The sequence below is a fragment of the Sebastes fasciatus genome, chromosome 23 (assembly GCF_043250625.1).
Source record: "Sebastes fasciatus isolate fSebFas1 chromosome 23, fSebFas1.pri, whole genome shotgun sequence".
Classification (NCBI taxonomy): domain Eukaryota; kingdom Metazoa; phylum Chordata; class Actinopteri; order Perciformes; family Sebastidae; genus Sebastes; species Sebastes fasciatus.
The window spans coordinates 13,882,602-13,902,146 of NC_133817.1; the positions used below are offsets into that span (position 1 = coordinate 13,882,602).

The window sequence follows — 19,545 nt, forward strand, 5'->3', positions numbered from 1 at the left end:
ATGTGTGCGGGGAGGAAAGTGAGACAATGAGAGATAAACGCATACAGCAACAGATAAAGACCCTTAAAAATAAACCGAGGATTAAAGAGCGCAATCCCTCAAGCTTCTCGGTGACTTGGAAAAAAAAACATTCCTAACGTGAAATTAATCATTTATCGAGCTTGTGCAAAGATATCCACATACGTATGAAAAATAGCAGCACTTAAGAGTAATTAAATGTGAATAATTAAAATGGGAAAAAAGGGGTGAAATGCAGAGCGCTCAGGACCTCCGGAGAATAAAAGATATTACTAACTGCATTTTTTTTCTACAACATGTGAGGATCACTTAGAAGATAAGAGCATAGAGATGATTCCATGGGCCTACGTATGTTCATTTAAGTATGACGACAGCTGTGTAGACTTCACTCACCACTGCTCTCAGTAGACCACAATAAATAAATGAATAAATAAATACATCCTGGCATAGTAGATAGCCACACTCCCAAAGGGTTAATGGTAGAGGTGGGAAAAAAACGATTATTATTAATACAAATACAATATAGACTATAAAAAAACAGCTCAGTTTGTCAGGTGCATGATGCAACATTTATGTTTTTATGAACGTGTTGGTCAGTCTGTCAGCATGACGATTCCATTTAGCTAAAAATGATTTCAGTGAGATGAAGGGACTGCATCATTTTTTTTTGGTAAAAGTTGCATTCTTCAAAATACCTGTAATGTTACAGTCGTCCAGTCCACACATGTTTGCATTCAGTTAAGTTGGACTATATGTATATTTTAATACAAACAGTTCAGTTTGTCAGGTGCTTGATGCAACATTTTTATGACAACGTTGGTCAGTCTGTTTTCCTGACAGACAATCCCATCTTGCTGGGATATAAAAATTATTGAAGTGAGATGAAGGGAGTGAAAACTGTATTTTATCAAATAAAACATGTTGAAAACTGCATAATTTGCAGTTGAAAAAAGGTAATAAATCGCAATATATCTCAATAAATCTTGTCGCAATACTCGTTTGAAATCACAATATCATATAGTGCCTTAAGTAATGTGATAATATGGTATCGTGGGGCCTCTAGTGATTCCCATCCATAGTTAATGCTTTGGATACGTCATGTACATATTAATGTCTGCAACCCTACTGGTTTTTTTCCCCTCTTTATACCTCTCTAACAGATGTACTGTCCATTTAGTGTGCTTTATGCTATTTACAACATCTGGTATCTTGCCCTACTGGACTGCTATTATCTGCTGCCATCTGCCTCAAACTGTAAATGCTTCTATAAATTTTAAGGTCATCTTGCATCACTTTTTTCTACTTTGTTGTCTTACGTATAACGATGCTCTCTAGAGAAGCCTGACCCAATCTAACACATGCCATTCTTACTGGGGTAGAATACTTATTAATCTGTCTTTTCATATTATAAAACACTACCATCTGCTCCTTTATTGTTAGCATTATATCCTGCTACCTGGAATATTTCACAGCTTTTTTGCTTTCATCTCGCTGCTGTGACACATTAATTTTCCTACATCAAATCAATAAAAGTTCATCTTATCTTATTGAAGCAACGGTTGAAACAAATGGGATCTTAACTGCGGACTGAAAAATGACTCTGCCAGTCAGCCAGCTGTATTTTAATAATATGTTTTTGTTTCTATAAATACAGCTACCTTTCATGATGAGTTTTAACACCCACAATAAAAGCTGTGATTTATTGACGTTAAGTAAATGGGCTCGCGTCTACAGTGCCATCAATTGCGATACGTTTTTTATCCTTTTGTTCAAGATCATTTCAGTGAGCTGGCTTCCAAAACTGAACATCAGGCGAGACCAGAGGGGGAAGGCTTGCCACTCTAGTGTGCTACACCTCAAGGATGGTCAAGGAGTACTCAATGAAAAAGGGTTTGCTTCCATCTGGTAAATAATGGAGTGTTGGAAGTGTTTGCCAAAAACACACCGATTGAATTTTGACTCCGATCTTAGCCGGTGGATTTGTAAGAGGAGTGGAGAAAATAAGTAGGTGTTGTGAGAACAATCCGACTCGCAGCATAATGTGGGTCTTAGAAGGTTGATTTCTGATGAGACGGGTGTTAAGAAGGTGTTGATACAACTCCGTGCAAACTTGTTGTATTTTGAATGCTAATATATGCACACAAGGAGGGAGGGCAAGTGTTCATTTAACCTCTCGAGGTGCATAAACGCTACACAATTCCAACAAAAATATAATTTTGAATGCCACAGAGGTCATACAGTGCTGTTGTTATTATGTTAAACTGCAGTGATGTTCACAGCATCTATCTCTCGCCGTGTGTTATTTCAGTGAAGCATTTGTTTTTGTTCTGAATCAATTACTTGACTGACATGATTTGTTAGAGGTTAATTGGTCTCGGTCAAAGTGCAGCACACATGGGATGAGGAAAAATATCACAATATATACGTAAAATATATATTTTGCATGGTTCGGAGCGTGAACCGCGGCACACATTACGAGCACTCTATCATTTATGCGAAGTGTTGCGTTGTCGTCGGTCGCAATCACGAGCGCATTTATGAAATTCAGACTCTGCTTCCGAGCTTATGCGAGGATATAAATTCCTTCACTTCAGAAAATTGAGGGAAAGGGAAGCGATAGAGAGAGAAGAGGGGGTGGGGGGGTGGGAGGGAGATGGAACATGTAATGATATTGCAAAGCACTCAGCTTGTATGATTTTACAGGCCCTAACACTTTGATGTGCTCTTCAAGGGGTTGGTATGACTTAATGTAGCTTTGAGGAAGCGTCAGCGAAAATGAAAGAGACCAAGGGAGAAGAAGAGATGGAGGAAGGAGGGCGGGGAGGGGCAAAACAACGTGATGTAGAGGGAGATGAGGAGAAGGAGGCCGGGCTGAGGACTGGTCAGGTTTTTGCATCCCTGCTGAGAATAATTTTTTTTTTAACTACCACGTAAGCCTCTCGGTGGAAGAACACGGGCCAATTAAAGGGGGGAAATAAATAAATAAAAAAAAGGCCCCAGCATTGCTGGATCATCTAAAAATCAAGCCTTTATATGAGAAAAGATTAAATATCGCACAGCTCTCCTGTCAAAATACACTGAGAGCAGCAATATTTAAAAAAAAAAAATGCAGTTTGTGTACAATTTCTTTAAATGCAACGCTTAGGTTGCTACTGAGAAATGCTTTGCATCCTGCTGTTTCCCCAGGACCCTTATAGATATAAAGAATATATGAGAAATATGCCAAAGAATCAATAAATGTGTAGCGCAAGCATTGCATGCATCCCCAAAAGCCTCGAAACTAGATAATCCATAACATAGAGAGAAAATACCACATTTTCCCGGCTGACAGTAATTGATGCTGAAGGGCCTTAGGTTAACATGCCATGTACTGTACATTTCAGCCTCTTCCCGTGATTTTGATCGGTGATAAAAAGCCTTGCACATAACCTCCACATCACTCCTGGCTTGCAGTCGGAGTGGGAGCTGAAGTAGCCAGAGGAGGTGGAAAAGGCTTTAGATTTGAATCTACAGCTCATGGCAAGAAGATGAATAACAGATTGTTTGCAACACCTGGAGCAAAGGAAAGGTATTCAAAAAGAACAATCGAGGGGCCAAAAGCGTTCCACACTCGCATGTGATTGGATTATTATGGTGTTGAGTGATGCTTAGGCTCAGATTGGCAGTAAATGAAGGCAAATTAATTAATTACGGCGGTGAGGCAAACTAAGAGGTGGCCAAAGTCAATTTCATGGCCTCCGACAGTCGACTGCCAGCGAAAGCCAGATGTGAGAGGAAGACCTTTCGTATCCTGTACGGCTCCCTCCCGCACGCAAACTGGCAGACGATGAAGGGATAGCGATTGGCACGGAGGCGTCAGATCTGCTCCAGCTAGTTTGTGAGCGCAGGTTTTTGGTTGTAATCGTGACAATGATTAAGTCGCAAGATCCAAGGTGTCAAGGACAGGCTGTTTCAAATCCTAATACTGATTCAAGGATTATAACGATGATGAGGAAAGGGCTGAAAACACATGCCTTTTTGGCGATACCACGTTTCTCTAAACATCACTCCGTATTAGGGCTGCACCATTAGGGACAAAATGATAATCACGATTACTTTGATCAATATTGAGGTCACGATTATTCATTGATTTTAGCCAAAAAATATTTTTATTGCAATTTCCCATTTTAAATAATCAGAGCGCTGCTTTCACTTCCACGTTGTGCTTCATTCCAACTCTCAGTAATTCTAAATGTTATCCTTTTACTTTGTTATTCTCATCTATAGTGGTTATTTGCATAAAAACACACAATTCAATTGATTAGGAAATACGTGATTGTATTTTTATTTAAATATTTGCTTTGATGAAAACAAATCTTGGCATTAGTAGTCCTAATTAAATCTTATAAGCTGCTTAGAGCTGGTCAGGAACAGGTCATAATTCCCTCTCTATTATCCGTTTCATATTGCTTTGAAAACATCCCCTTCAAACTGGATTTAATCAAGTTTCTTGACAAAAACTAGATTACATCTGAACGCATCATGATAGGGTTATAACTTACCATCACCTAATACTCATGTTTACTGAATGGAGCTTGAACGCACCATAACGTGCTCCGTACTGTCAGAAGACGAGCCGGTCACTGTGATTACACTGAGCAGCATCATGGGAATTAATTACAATATAGTATCTGATTAAGTTAGTTGTTCTTAAAGTTGTTTTAAGATTATTTCTCCACGGCTTATTTTGGACTTGCAGTTGTTACAAATTGCAGCTTTATGTGTTCTTCACTCACACTGAAGAACTTTACACCGACGGCATGTTTTGTGCGTGTGACGTTACTGACTGTCCTGCTGTGTGCCGACTTAAAACCATCATGTGTCGACTGCACATGTGTGTCTGACCAGTAAAAAACTTGGATATATGAATATGAGACCGCTAAAAACCATCCGGCTTCGATCGGCTGCTGACTGACGGCATCTCTAGCTGTTAGTTTAGGAAGAGCTTGATTGATGCAGCGTAGTTTTCTATGACCAAAGCACGCATTTTGACGTCAATATCGCAGTCGATCATGTTCATTTAATTGTGGGAAGCCAAAAATCATGATCGCGATTAATATTCGATTAATTGTGCAGCCACTACTCTGCATCATCTCTGAAAGAGAGATTTCTGTTCTCTCATTATGTGGACCTTCAAATATTGACTGTGGTGGCTATAATAATAGCAAAAGCATTGCTTGGTGAATTGCAGCTGAAGCACAATCTCCCTCTGCCCTTAGTTACAGTTGCTACCGTGGACAACTTGCTGACAACAAACTTCTCTGTGTATGCTCTTGTAATTAAACACAGATACATATACTGTATACATACACACACACACACCTTGATTTTGATATCACACCGGATGGCCCATTAAGTATACTACCTAAAAGACGGACCGTTACCCAGAACAAAACAGAATGGGGGGGAGGAGGTATTACATTCGTTCACGCACACATATACAGAACGCAAACAGAGCTTGTCAGAGGGAGCAGCCATGCGAGAATACTAGGGATTGTTAGTTTTCCCATCTCCCAACTTTTCTCTCCTTTCCTCCCCCCTGTCACCGGTGACAAGAAGGGGGATGGAGTGATTTATTCCTGTCATTCTGTAGTAATAACAAGTAGGACGCCCTTTGTTTCGTCTACGCTGGTGGGAGGGATGCTGCGGCAGGGGATGAGGTGAATGTCAGAGTGGTAGAGATAATTGCCATTCATAAAGTCAGTGTGGTGTTAAAAGGGAATAAAAAAAGTGAGAGGGGGCCTTTGCTCGCACCTCTGATGTTGATGGTGGGATTTTGTGTGGGATTGCATAGCGTGATGAAACAGTCATTGTAGAACGGAGTAATACGACATGTTTACACTGTGTCGAATTTAGTCCCGTCTGACAGACACAGTGTTCGAGACCGTCATTCACGCGTTTCAAACGCGATCTTACCTGTCTCGACGTCTTGGGTGTAGAAGTGCAGGGTGTCGCAGATTTCGGTGACGTATACTGGTTTGTAGTTGGCCACTCGCTCCTTCTCTTCCGTTACGTGCACGACCTCCTCTACTGGTTTCTCCTCGTAATTGGCCCAGATCTACAAAAGCAACACACAGGGACACAGACAGGTTAGTGACTGCAGCAAAAACCAGACCTCTAATGCAACACAAACATGGTGCTTAAGTACTTTGGATTATTCTTTGTATAATTTGAGCAAAAAAAACAACATATAAATAAAGGACAATAGATTTGTGCGTCACAGAACATGACTCAAACTAATAATGGGAATGATGAGACTGTCCTTTGATATTTCCAGTCACTAAATGTTTTGAATATCTTTTTCCACCCACTTGAGACATCACAGTGATTCACACATTTTTCACTAATGACTGATTTGGTCACATATTTGTAAGAGCACCGGAATAATGAAGGAGATCATAATGTCATGTTGACATATTCCTTGAGCATCGTGTCAAGTCGACATTTTTGTTACTCATTATTTTGGGCCCAAACTCAAACCTGTGATGCTGCCAGCAGACAGTACAGTCCATTGTTTCTAACACAGCTTTCTGAACCACCACGATGCTGCAAAGATGTTTCAATTCAGAACAGATAAAGATCTTATGTGACGGTTTCATCGTGTGTCGTGAGGACATTTTGGTTTCTTCGAGGGGCTATTTTAGGGTTCAGTCTTGGGCTAAGTGGTTAAAGTAAAACTAGGGTTGAGGTTAGCCATGTAGTATTGGTGATAACATCACAGGTTTGGCATATAATGTAATCAATGAGGTTACTCACAAGCATAGCAATATGTGTGTGTGTAAGCAGGTTGCATCCTTTCTATATGCTGCATCAAGGTTACTTCTCTTTCAGCTCCCCAGGAGAAAACAGAGGGCAGGAGTCTCATTAGGGAGAAGTGCTTTGCCTTGGGCCACATATCAAACTGCATGGATGTCAGTATATGTGTGTGTGTGTGCGTGTGTTTACAGCGAGCAATGAAGGGACGAAGCGGAAAGAGCGGCTGGCTGTCAAGACTGAATACAGGGTGTTTGCATACAGCTTCAAGTACAGTGATTGTATTAAGCACGTGCACCAAAACACAGGCTGGTCAGGATGAAAGCGAGCTAATCAACTGTCTGCAGATGAAGGGGGGGGGAGTGAAGGAGATGTACGGGAGGAGACGGGGAGCGGAGATGGGCGGGGAACTCAAAAGTCAAAAAGTGCAACCGAGCTTCACGGTGCTCCAACTTCTTGTGCAGCAGCAGCAGCAGCAGCAGCAGCAGCAGCACAGCTTGTTACCGTTCATTTCTGCAGGCTATTTGGGAAGTGTTTACTTTTAAAGGTTACAGAAAGAGAGGGGGGGGGGGGGGAGCGCCAGACGGATTTTTTAACGGCGCAGCGATATTGGCCAATTAGGTTCTGGCTAATTATTTAACTGCATGGTATCATCGAGCTAATTAGATTAGCTAGTTTTAATGTTGTCATTTTTTTCACTCTGCCTTAGCTCATCTGCAAGAGCTCGTGTTAAGGCTTAGTTAATCATACCCGAGGCTTTTTTTTTTTTTTTTTTAATATGCTGGCTCTTCAGCATGCTAGGATTATCCCTTTACCTCATTGATTTGGGTGATGTACAGTGGCAAGAGTCTTACAGGAGCAAACTGTGTGTGTGTATGTTAAGAGGCGACAGAGGAAATTGGTGAATGAGAAACCAACAATAGTCATAATCACGGAAGAAAAGCTTCCAACTGTTCCCCCATGAAACAAGTGACAGAAGAACTGAGTGCCGCTGCCCTGCCTACCCTCCAACAAAAGACAGGGTCACACTACCCAATTATATTCAATTATTCATCCCACAAACGCTGCAAAGAAAAGAGCTGGAGAAGAGAAGGGGAAAAGGAGGGAAGGAAGGAGGGGAAAAAGAAATCAGGTAGAAATCCTGGCGATTGAGGGCGAGCAAGGTTAATGAAGACCGAAAACGCAGTCACGCTTCGTAAACCCCGAGATCAACCAGGATTTTATTTTTTTTCCCGCACGGCATTAGACGGGCGTGTGCATTATTAGCACGCTTATATACGGCCCTGTGCACACATTATATGCACAGTCACAAATGCTGGAATATAAACATGCCTCCCACATAGCGATTGAGCTGACACGGCTTGGCTTTTAATCAAACCCGCAGCGGCAATTAGAGGAGACAAAGATTAGCGTGTCACCTTTTATTAGATTGGGGGCCGTCACCGCGGCACCTTTTAGGGTGGTGGCAAGTGGGTGGGCTTATGGTGGGATTGGATGCCGAGCGCGGCCGCGAGGCTTCCCGTTGACCTCTGGCTTTGTGTCGAGTGTGGATGTCACAGTGACAAGAGACAGGTACAAAGACTGATTGAGAAACACATTTGCCTCCCCCGTTGAAAGTTCTCTATAAAGCACAACATGTGCTGAAGACACAACTAGACTGCTTGATTGAAATTTAGAGGTTGCACAACTACAGACAAAGTCAAGGAAAAGACACAAATGGAGGCTGCTGCAACCAACTAAAAGGACAATTGTTTCATTTGAGTAGTCAACCAGTGCGCTACTGGACATTTGCAAAAAGTTAAACCTATTTTTGACATTTGGCATCTTTGCACCTCTGACACATCCTGCTGCTTCTGCTACTCTCTTTGTAGCTGCATGTGTGAATTGGCTACACAGGACACGTACCGTTTTTGGAAGTGATACGAGAGGGTGGAGCTAACTACAACCGAACGCTGAATAAGACATTTTTAGGCGAGCAAAAATGCTACAATTAACTTTCATGAACTGAAAACACACTAAAAGCGTTAAATTTCTAAGACGAAAACATGGGCTACACCCAGACCGGACAACGCCGTGGTGGCAACCTGCCAATCACTAGGTAGCCACGCCCTAAAGCATCCCCTGCTTTATGGTCTATTTGACTCTAAATGGGACCATAATTGACTAAATGAACATCATGCTGTATTGAAGAAGACTTGAAACTAGCGATTGAGACCATAAACTCATGTTTACTATGTTTACTGAGGTAATAAATCAAGTGAGAAGTAGGCTCATTTTCTCATAGACTTCTATACAATCAGACATCTTTTTGCAACCAGAGGAGTCGCCCCCTGCTGGCTATTAGAAAGAATGCAAGTTTAAGGCACTTCTGCATTGGCTTCACTTTTCAGACCCAGAGGTTGCCCACTGATAAAAGCATGAAAAACGCTGCTGAAACGCCTCCTGTATAGGCACGCCATAAGAGGAACAAATCGAGTTGAAGCTGTGTGCGCCTGAGCTGAAAATGTTTCAATGAAATGTTTAAGAAAAAACCCCAAGTCGCATGAGCCCAGTTCCAAACGAAAGCCCGGTGACAAAATATCTGAAGTAGTTGTTGTTGTTCTGCTAACTATTTACCAGATTTAATGGTAATCACTGAGTATAGCCTTTCGCTCACACACACATTTCACACCAATGGTATGTTGTCACAGCAAACGCCGGCATAGTCGATCGTCTATTGGCTATTTGTTTTGCACTATAAGAAACACAGTAGAGCTTCATCTCTTTTTAAAGCACACATAAATGCACAGATACGCGCACACGCACGCTGTGCCCAAGGCTGATGACCTTCCGTGAGCAGCCAACCATCCTGTTTGTTCCACTTGAATGCAGGTATGTGACTGCTGCTTCTGCTGCTGCTGCTCTGCAACTGCAGCCAGACGCTACAGCCACCAAGCTGCCAGAGACAATGAGAGAGAGAGAGAGAGAGAGAGAGAGAGAGAGAGAGAGAGAGAGAGAAAGAGAGAGAGAGGGGGGATGAGAAGAGAGCGATAGAAAAATGGGAAAAAAGGGAAAAGCGGCAGGCCATTAAGCTCAGGCTGAAAGGACAACAAGTCCTAATAATGGAGGCCAAGCTGAGAGAGATGGCAGGTTAGGCTGACCTTCACAACTCCTGAATGACAAACACACACTTACACCCAAGTGAGTCCAGTGGGGTAATGTGATGATGGTGAAATGTTGCTCTGTCGCTGCACATCAGAACCACATGAAAGAAGTGTTCAACAAGCATGTGTGGTAAGGATTAGGCCTGTTCCCATTTACATTTGACAAATCTGTCTTCTCCTCCTCTATACCTTTCATTCTCTTACTGGTGACTTTCTAAGAGACCAGCCACTACACCTTTTTAACAGGCAAATTAGTCTGTTATACAAGTGAAACCTGAACGCTAAATGCCTCGCGCCCTGAAGGAGAAATACCTGGTTATAGCCAAATCGTTACAGCAATGCACTGGTGGCGAGTCTTAATTTCCCAGCCTGGCACGCCAGATACCTCGCCGACGGAACAGTAGCTCTTTGACAAGTGCCGCTCTGCTTCGGAGAGTTAAGTCGGCTGCCGCTGATTAGCTTAGTGCTGATTTGTCTGAATATTTCCTAATTCGATGGAGAGCGCGGCAGCCTAGAAAGACTAAGCAAGTGTGCTACATTCGTACAGTAGATTCACACATGCGAGCACAGGTGGGTGAATACACAGACAGATGGATGACTGAACACACATATAGTGCCAGAACAAGGGGGTGAGGGCTGGTTTGAACACTGATAAAAGGTGGCAGAGTGTCAATTCTAGTAGTGTGTGTGTGTGTATATGGTCTGTGGATACAAAAATCTGAACTGAATGAACTTTGTTAGTAGGCAAGTGCCCAACTTTATATAATAAAATGATGAAGGGTTTAGTTTGAAGGAGCAGTGTGTACCATTTAGGGGGATCTATTGGCAGAAAAGTATGATTTTTTTACTGTATAATCACGGGAAAATAACAATTGTTGTGTTTTTGTCACCTTAGAATGAGCCGTTTATATCTACAATCCCAGCGGGTACTCTTCACGGAGACGGCTGCCATATTTCCACAGTGGCCCAGAAAGGACAAATTAAATACTGGCCCGCCGACTTTATGGTCTTTCGGAGGCTGTAGCAGGCAGGGTTTTAGAGTTAGAGTGAAGGAACTGGTATGAAACTAGAAAACCTAAGGAATCCATTGGAACCAACCATGTCATGTTTGCTTGTCGGGAAGGAGGCTAAATAACAATGTGAATTTAGGCTGAATTTTAGTGGGGGGAAAACTGGAATGGCCATTTTCAAAGGGTTCCGTTGACCTCTTATCTCAAGATATGTGAATGAAAATGGGTTCTATGGGTACCCACGAGTCTCTCCTTTACAGACATGCCCACTTTTTGATAATCACATGCAGTTTTGGGCAAAAACAAAGCAGTTTTTTGAATGCAGAATAAATGTGTTATTCCAAAAATGGTGTATTTTAATATTGCTGCATACTGGGGTCCCTAAATAGTCTTGGTATTGCATAAATTGGCTATGACTGTAAATGAGCCCAATTGTATTCAGCAGGTGGGTTAATTATATAAAAGCTCACATAATATTCAATTAGGGGATCCTATCCTTGGGATCCTAGTACCATTTTGCATTTTAACAATACAATACAATAGCTGTTTACTTTTGGCCCGTGGCCCACCATTGAGTTCCAGTTTTGGCCCTCCAAGGGAAAACGCTTGTCCTAGACGCTTGGCAAGAAGTTTCAGTTGGTTGTAATCTGCAACCTCACCGCTAGATGTCGCCAAATCCTACACACTGCACCTTTAAAACTCTAACTGTTAAGAGAAACATTTGTACAGTAGTTCAAAACTACTCATATCTCTGGTTTACAAGTTTCTTTTAACAAAATCTCTAAAAAGTATAAAAACCTTTTCTATGATTTGAGAAAATCATGCTCACTGTCCTATCCATTAAGGACATATTACACCCCCTTCCATGATTAATCTGATTAACTCAGAAGAGAGCGCTCCTCGAAAAGAACATTACACAAATCCTCATTAACCTGTCTTCACATATACATACTGTATTCGGCACTTGACAGCTGCAGTACGCATATATATATCGCTGTCCACCGATTCTACCACACCTCCGTGGAGGAGGATGCTCAGCCCTCACGACCCGCGACAAATTTGTGTTGTTCTGAAACAACGCATCTGACGCAAACTAGCAGAAGATGGGAGGAGTAACATGAGCAAGATATTATAGAGTGGTATCTCTTCTTACATGGCTCCATTGTTAAATCATTACCCAATCACACTTGGAGAACAATTGAAATCAATAGGAGCATGTTAGTCATAAGAGCGCACTTTGTAAATCAATTTAGCCCCTATTATATCCCTGATGAATCCCCTTTAGAGAGAATGGTTAATTAATTCAATCGAGGGCACGTTTTTCCTCTTTCGGTCTCTCTCCGTGTTCACTTGTAGCCTTTTTTTAGAAGCTCACTTCAAAAGGCTTAAAGCTATGCATAAGAATAGAAAGAGACCACCGCATTTACTTACTGCATGACTCATTTGATCCTGTTTAGATGCTAGCCGGGTGAGCTTCACTCATACAACAATACAGCAATCAAAGGGAAGTATTGGGAAGTCGGTAAAGGGTGCATATTCAAAATCACTGCCTGAACTCATTTCGCAGTAAATCCAATCCCTCTGGTACGCAATGTAGTAAAACACTCTCAGTGCTTAAATCTATCCAGAATAGGGCTGATTTATAACTCTATATTTATGTTCTATTTTAGTATTCAGGGTCTTCCCTTCATGATATGATGTATAAAAAGTTAACCGTGTAAATTACAACATGCTCTAGAAACGAATTTTGTACAAAGAGCTCATTAGTAATCTGCATTGGAGTCACGTTCATGCGTGGGACATGGCAGAAAGGTGGACGGCCCTGGATTTCCTGTTGCTCGATGGTGTTGTCTGTATTGACTAAACGATTAGAGGCGGAGAATGATCAACAAGACGGACAATTGCTTCACTGAGGGGGCAATCTGCCATATCACAGCTATGATTATGCTGCCTCCTCTTAAAAGGAGCAGTGTGTAGCATTTAGGTGGATCTATTGGCAGAAATGGAATATGATATTAGAACGTTTTCTTCAGTGTATAATCACCTGAAAATAGGAATTGATGTGTTTTCGTTAGCTTAGAATGAACCGTTTATATCTGCATATGGAGCGGGTCCTCCCCTTGGAGCTGGCCGCCATGTTTCTACAGTAGCCCAGACCGGACAAACCAAACACTGGCTCTAGAGAGAGACATTCGCGTTTTCATGTCGGGCCACCATAGTTCTTCTACACGCTTGGCACACGGGAGAAGCTTCAGTTGGTTGCAATCTGCAACCACACCGCTAGTTGCCACCAGATCCTACACACTACACCTTTAAAGTCATAGGAACTTTATTTATTTAAAAGTAATTAAAAGTATATCTACTCTGTATAAGCATACACATTATGTATAACATTTATTTTCTATTGATTTATTTTTTAATTAATTGTTTATTGGTTATACTATATGTTTATACTAATATCTAACTCACCATATTTACAGTGCATGGGTGGCATAGAGCAGCTTGTTATTTTTTGTTATCATCAAATGATTCATATTTACACGCTTCCCTTGATAAACAGGTGAAAGGTTAATGGCTGATGAATGGTTGCATCTATAAATACGGGTAGTGCCATTATTATTTAATAAATGTGAGGTTATGGGGGGTTGTTAGTGAGAAAATCACCCTGTACAATTAAAACAAATAGCATAGGAATATTCTCCGTGTGGCCATTTCAATAAAAAATAAGCATCAAAATCAGCTCTCCTGCTCTTCTTTTTCGACACCAGCTATTCAAACCAATATGACTCACTGCCAACTACTGCTGTGATGAGAGGTTGGTGTCAGGTAAACCCTCGGAGCTGATAAAGGTACCACACAGCCTGACTGATTGACAGGCGGCCTACCAGGGTTCCCCACTTTGATTTATCCACGGTTTGAGAGTTCATTTGAGGTACACTGATCACAACGCATGTGACACAACAGACCTGTTGTCTTTATTGATCTTGATTGGACGGTGAGTTGAGTGACAGGTGTCAGGGTGGCCCTATCGCTCTCGTACAGTAAAGAGAAAAGACATTAACCCGACGCCACCGCCAGGCCCCGGAGAGGCCCGCCTCCAAGGTTAAGAGGGGTTGTTGGTACATTAACCCTGATCGCTCACCTTGTCGTGGCGCGATGAGTACAAGTAGTGGGAGGAGAACTGATTTACAGGAAGGCTTGTACGCAAGCTTCTTCGTCATTCCTTCCCTGCCGTCTTCATATTCAGACAAAATGCACGGCAGCCTTGCATCATAAAACATACAGACTGGGCTGAGCACACACAAACACGTGTTTGTGCACAGAGGCCCTGGCATGGCCTTGGGAAGAATTGGTCCATGTTGAGCTACGATGCGGTAACAACATCGTTCCTGCCACAGTGGGCTAATACAGTACGACTGCTTATGGGCCTGCAAGGCCACACACGTGCACACGGTAACGTAAAATGTCAGCGGCACACGGGGCAATCTGACAAGCTGTAAAAACTGGAATCATCCAACACCAGTATATCATGTCATATCGAACACACAAAGAATTCAAAAGGCGATTTTATATCAAATTGAATCTGTATAAACAAACCAATGTGTTGTAACGTTTCAGTTTAGGGCTGCAACTAAAAACTATTTTCATTGTCAATTATTTTCTCAATTAATCGATTAGTTGTTCGGTCTATAAAATGTCATAAAATGGTGAAAAATGTCGATCAGTGTTTCCCGAAACCCGAGATGACGTCCTCAAATGACTCAACGATATTCAGTTTACTGTCATAGAGGAGTAAAAGAACTAGAATTAAGATTTAAGAAGCTGGAATCAGAGGATTTTTAATTTTTATTTCTTAAAAAATTACTCAAAATAGTTGACAACTGATCAATTAATCAATTCATTGTTGCAGCTCCATTTCATTTTACAGTGAATTCAGATAAAAATAACTGTATTTGAGCTAAGGGCTTGATGCATTAAAAACACAGAACAGTGCTAAAAATCTAGGTTTAAGCTGAGGCGACACCGACTGTGGATTCCAGCTCTTGGGTACACTGCCCACCACTGGAACTCAATCAATCCTAATCTTCTTAAATAAGAATACTAGAAAAATAGGCGTCCACTTCCACATCCCAGAGCAAACACCGAGGGGAGAGGGGGAAAGCAGGAGAGGGACGGCGGGATGAGTCTCTTGGATGTGGTTACTTAGCAGATAAATTATGCATTAAAACTGCACAGGTGGCGCAGGACAGGGTTTTTAGGTGAAGGGAGGGAGCCGAGCAGCTGGGGAATTCATAACAGGAGAGGGAGAGCGAGCGCAAGGAGAGAAGGGGGGAGAAGGAGAGAGAGAAAGAGATACTGCCTAGCTTCATATCACAGCCAACAGATGTTCTCCCATCACAGAGGCGGCGGGGCTACTCAACCCCGGCTTACACGGCTAATATGACCCCCCTTGTGCTGCCACACACACACACATACACGGACACGGACACACACCGGCGACAGTCGAGGGCTTGGAAGCGACCTCAAGGCTATCGTGGTGGTAACTTGTTACGGTCTTTAAATTGGCACAAATTGATCCACTTAGACGTGTGTGTGTTGGGTTGGGGGGGGGCTGGGAGCAGGTCTGTCGGCCCGCTGACAGAGTACTTTTATAAGCAACAAGTACGCAAGAAAGGTCAAGAGCAGAAGTCACAAAATAAAAGACCCAAAAAAGCAAATAAAGACAACAAAGTAATATGCTAAAACTTAAAAAAAAGTATGAAACTAAATAAATTACTCCTGATGGAGATTGGTGATATGTGCGTGTGAATAGAAGGGGGGGGGCATGGTGTTACCATGGAAACAGGACATTTGTAATCAGGGGACAATACGTGCACACATAAAACTACACCTGTGCCACCATCCTCATGGGCGCCCACCCTACTCAGCTGGTATGGAAAACCAGACGGTTGAGAGTACGAACCGAGCGTTGCTCACAGATCACACACGTCGTCCCTGGAGGCAGTGACTCCAGCATATGGAGCTTTATGTCAAGTGGGTCGTTTTTTTGTTTTTTTTACCGGAGCACTGTTAAAGTCTATCCGCGGTCATTAAAAGATGATCAAGCCAAGCAAAGATGTCGTCAGAGCCAAAACAAAAGCAACGCTGAGGGAATAAGCATGCAATTAAAGCCGGCCAGCTGCAAGTGCGAGGGCACATGATACAGACACTCAATCTTCAAATGGCGTAGAGAAAAAAAAAAAAAAGAGAGGGAGACAAAATAATTAAGCTGTAGCCAAGACAAACACTTTGTCTGATTGTGTATCATGATAACCTTGATAAGAAATGAGGTGCCGCTGGAAGGAGAGATGGAGGGTTGTACAAAGGGACACGAGCACTTCAAGCTTGGCTTGATTCGTGTTTGATTACTATGTTTGCATGCCCTGCACTGATTTTTGCATTTGTATGTGTGACGTGACTTCCTCACTCTCTCTTCCTTTGTCCTTCACATTTATTCTGTGTTGATTCCCTCTACAACAGCCATTGTTAATGACCTTGACGCCAAATGGGTGAAGTTGCGTGTCTTTCTATAGATACGCCCACCTGGCTGAACGGCGTGCGGGATAAAAAGTGGGCTGAAATTAACAATGAATGCACAGCATTTTAGCCCTTCCGCCCGCTGTTGTTCCTTTCATGCTTCCTCTGTAAGATATGTTTATCACTTCAAGCTGAATTATTATTGATTATTGTCTCTGGAAATGATAAAAGAGTGAAGAAGTGACAAGGAGAGGACGAGAAAGAGGAAAGATAAAAGCGGATGTAAAGTAGAGTGATTAAGAAAGAGGACTACCTCAATGTTACAATGTATAAGTATGCAATTAAAAGGTAATTAATCAACTTTTTAATTAACAGGCTAGTCCGTCCCGGGTTGCCACAGCGTTGCCATGACGACTGGTTTTCCAGGGTGGCGCTATCTCTCCCTTTTCTCTGTGGAGGGACTCCTGATCATTTTTCTCTCTGATCACACCTTCCACTCCGTTGTTCTTCTGCGCTCTCCGTTTAAGAAGAGGTAAAAATAATAGAGGTATAAAAAGGAGGGAGCGACGGACGGAGGAGGAGTAGGAGGAGGGAGGGAAGCAGAGCTAGGTGGGGATTAAGGGAATGGGAAGAGATGCAGGATAGCAGAGAGTGACAGAGAGGTTAATATGGATCTGGCTATGGCGAGGAGCAGCGGTGGAAAGCGAAAGCAGGAGGGGAATAGGAAAGGGGGGAGAGGGAGAGAAAAGATGGCAATATCACATCAGAGGTAAAGCTCCTTGAAGTCTCTGGATCGCTTCGCACATCTTCACAATTTATGGAGCGATTCAAAAGGTCTGGTGTCGCTCTGTCTGTCTCAGTTTGAGAAACAATTGGGCTAATCGGCATGCTCGTAGGTGGGACCGAGGTTGTGATTGTCATCTACGTGTGCCAGAGAACAAATCCATGATAATATGGTGACAAAGGCATGAAATCAACACACTTATAACAGCCCTATAATTTAGAACACATTTCTTGTTTTTGTCAGTTTTGTAAATTTGCCAATTGACCCCATAAAGCACTAAGGAGATGGGTTCAGAAGGATTCAGTGTTTGAATCCTTGATTGCACTGATGGATGTGGAGAAAGAGACGCTGAGAGGCCTGACCTTATGAGAGGTTGACAACTGACAAAGGCACTGCTTAGCATGTTATATCTGGTCATTTGAAATGTATTATTTATTACTTATTTGTAAGGCTGCCTTCTCTTATGGTACATGTCCAATGGGGCGTTTTTTTATTGCGAGGGAACACCTCGCTTCCAAGCATTGGACGCCACTAGACACAAGACAATAGGCACCTGCTCCCAGCTTTCTAACCGGAACCAACATGGTTCGTTTGGAAACTTTCTTCTCTTATATCACGAAAATAGTTCACCGATTGCGCTTCTGAAAACATGTTATACGAGAAATAAGCCATGATTTGCTGAGTCTGTCTTTATTTTTGATCGAAAACAGTTTGTTTAAAAGTTCCTAGGGAGTTTCCAGAGGCGGAAGACACCCCCGACTTACATAAAGTAGCCTAGATTTCAACTTTATGCAAATGAGGAGCAGCCAATATGTTGCCCCATCTCTCCAATCGCACCCCCCCACTACCAGAATGCATTGCACGACTGCTTACGTAGACAATGAATGGGAAGCGTGGAAAGGAAGGAGGCCGTGAACATGTACCATGTCAATTAGTCCACTAATTGGTCGTTTTGGTCTTAGTCGACCAAGATTTCTTTAGTCGGTTAGTGATTTTTTTATGCTTTTTCATGCTGAATTACTTATTTTCAAGGAACTTATGAGCACATCTCTGGTAAACACAAGATTTAAAGCGGTGCTTTTGTGTGATTTTTGTGGAGAAACTCAGTTTTACAGATTAAATCAACAAAATGTATAAGAATTTCATTGGTCGAGGACAGCCCTACTTATTCGCAAAGTAAAAGTATTTCCCATTTCCTGTTGGGACTGAGGAATCGTTCTATATTGTTGCATATTGTTGTATCACTGTATAGACAAAATGCTGTGCCATAGTAAGTAACACATTGGAACCATGCAAAATGCTTTGGTGAGACCCCATACTGACACATAGAGGAAGTAGCAGAAATAAGCAGGAAGGGAAAGTAATGTGGGAAATGTGGGAAAAAGACAGAAACAAACAGAGAAAAGGAGTAAGAGAGTGACTGGTACAACAGCAGGAATCGGAAGCGCAGTGATGACGAGAGCCTGTTTATGTAACTGTCTCTCCCTTAAGGCATGAGAGAGAGAGAGAGAGAGAGAGAGAGAGAGAGAGGGAGAGAGAGAGAGAAAGAGAGGGAGAGAGGGAGAGAGAGAGAGGGAGAGAGAGAGAAAGAGAGGGAGAGAGGGAGAGAGAGAGAGAGAGAGAGAGGGGGGAATAGGAGCGATGCACAAAAACACAAAACTAGCAGAGTGGTCCCATTCTCTAGATTTAGAGTGTTTTCTGCAGGCTAGCCAACCAGGAGACTGCACACAGCAGAAGTGAACTGACCTAAATTACCAGAGGAACGCTTAAGAATTCATCAGGAATTCTCCCAAACTGGATCTTTAACAAACAAATGTGTCATGTTGGTGACAAAGAGGCGACAGAGGAGGACAGGCACGGAGTTATTTCAAGTGCCGCGTCCGCCCTGTTAATAAACCCTTCCACCCTCTTAGTTTGACTGATGAGATGGGTTAGACCAGCCACACCTCTCTAATGGTCTGTCTACGACAAACACCCAACATGGAGAATACAGAGGTGAACAACAGCAAGACACATGCTTGACAAACTATTTGTTTAAATATTTATTAATTTTAATAAATTGATTAAAATATTTAATTGTGATTAATCGCATGATTGTCCATAGTTAATCATGATTAATCGTACATTTTTTATCTGTTCAAAATGTACCTTAAAGGGAGATTTGTCGAATATTTAATACTCTTATCAACATGGGAGTGGGCAAATATGCTGCTTTATGCTAATGTATGTATATATTCATTATTGGAAATCAATTAACGAAACAAAACAATGACAACTATTG

At 42.2% G+C, this 19,545-nt stretch overlaps 1 protein-coding gene across 1 annotated transcript in view; it reads right to left on the reverse strand.

Moving 5' to 3' along the window:
* snd1 (staphylococcal nuclease and tudor domain containing 1) overlaps nt 1–19,545 on the reverse strand; it is a 213,564-nt gene that overhangs the window by 44,449 nt on the left and 149,570 nt on the right. Inside the window, exon 18 of the mRNA XM_074625382.1 lies at nt 5,974–6,115. Coding sequence (XP_074481483.1) covers nt 5,974–6,115 — 142 coding nt within the window. The remainder of the gene's footprint in view (nt 1–5,973; nt 6,116–19,545) is intronic.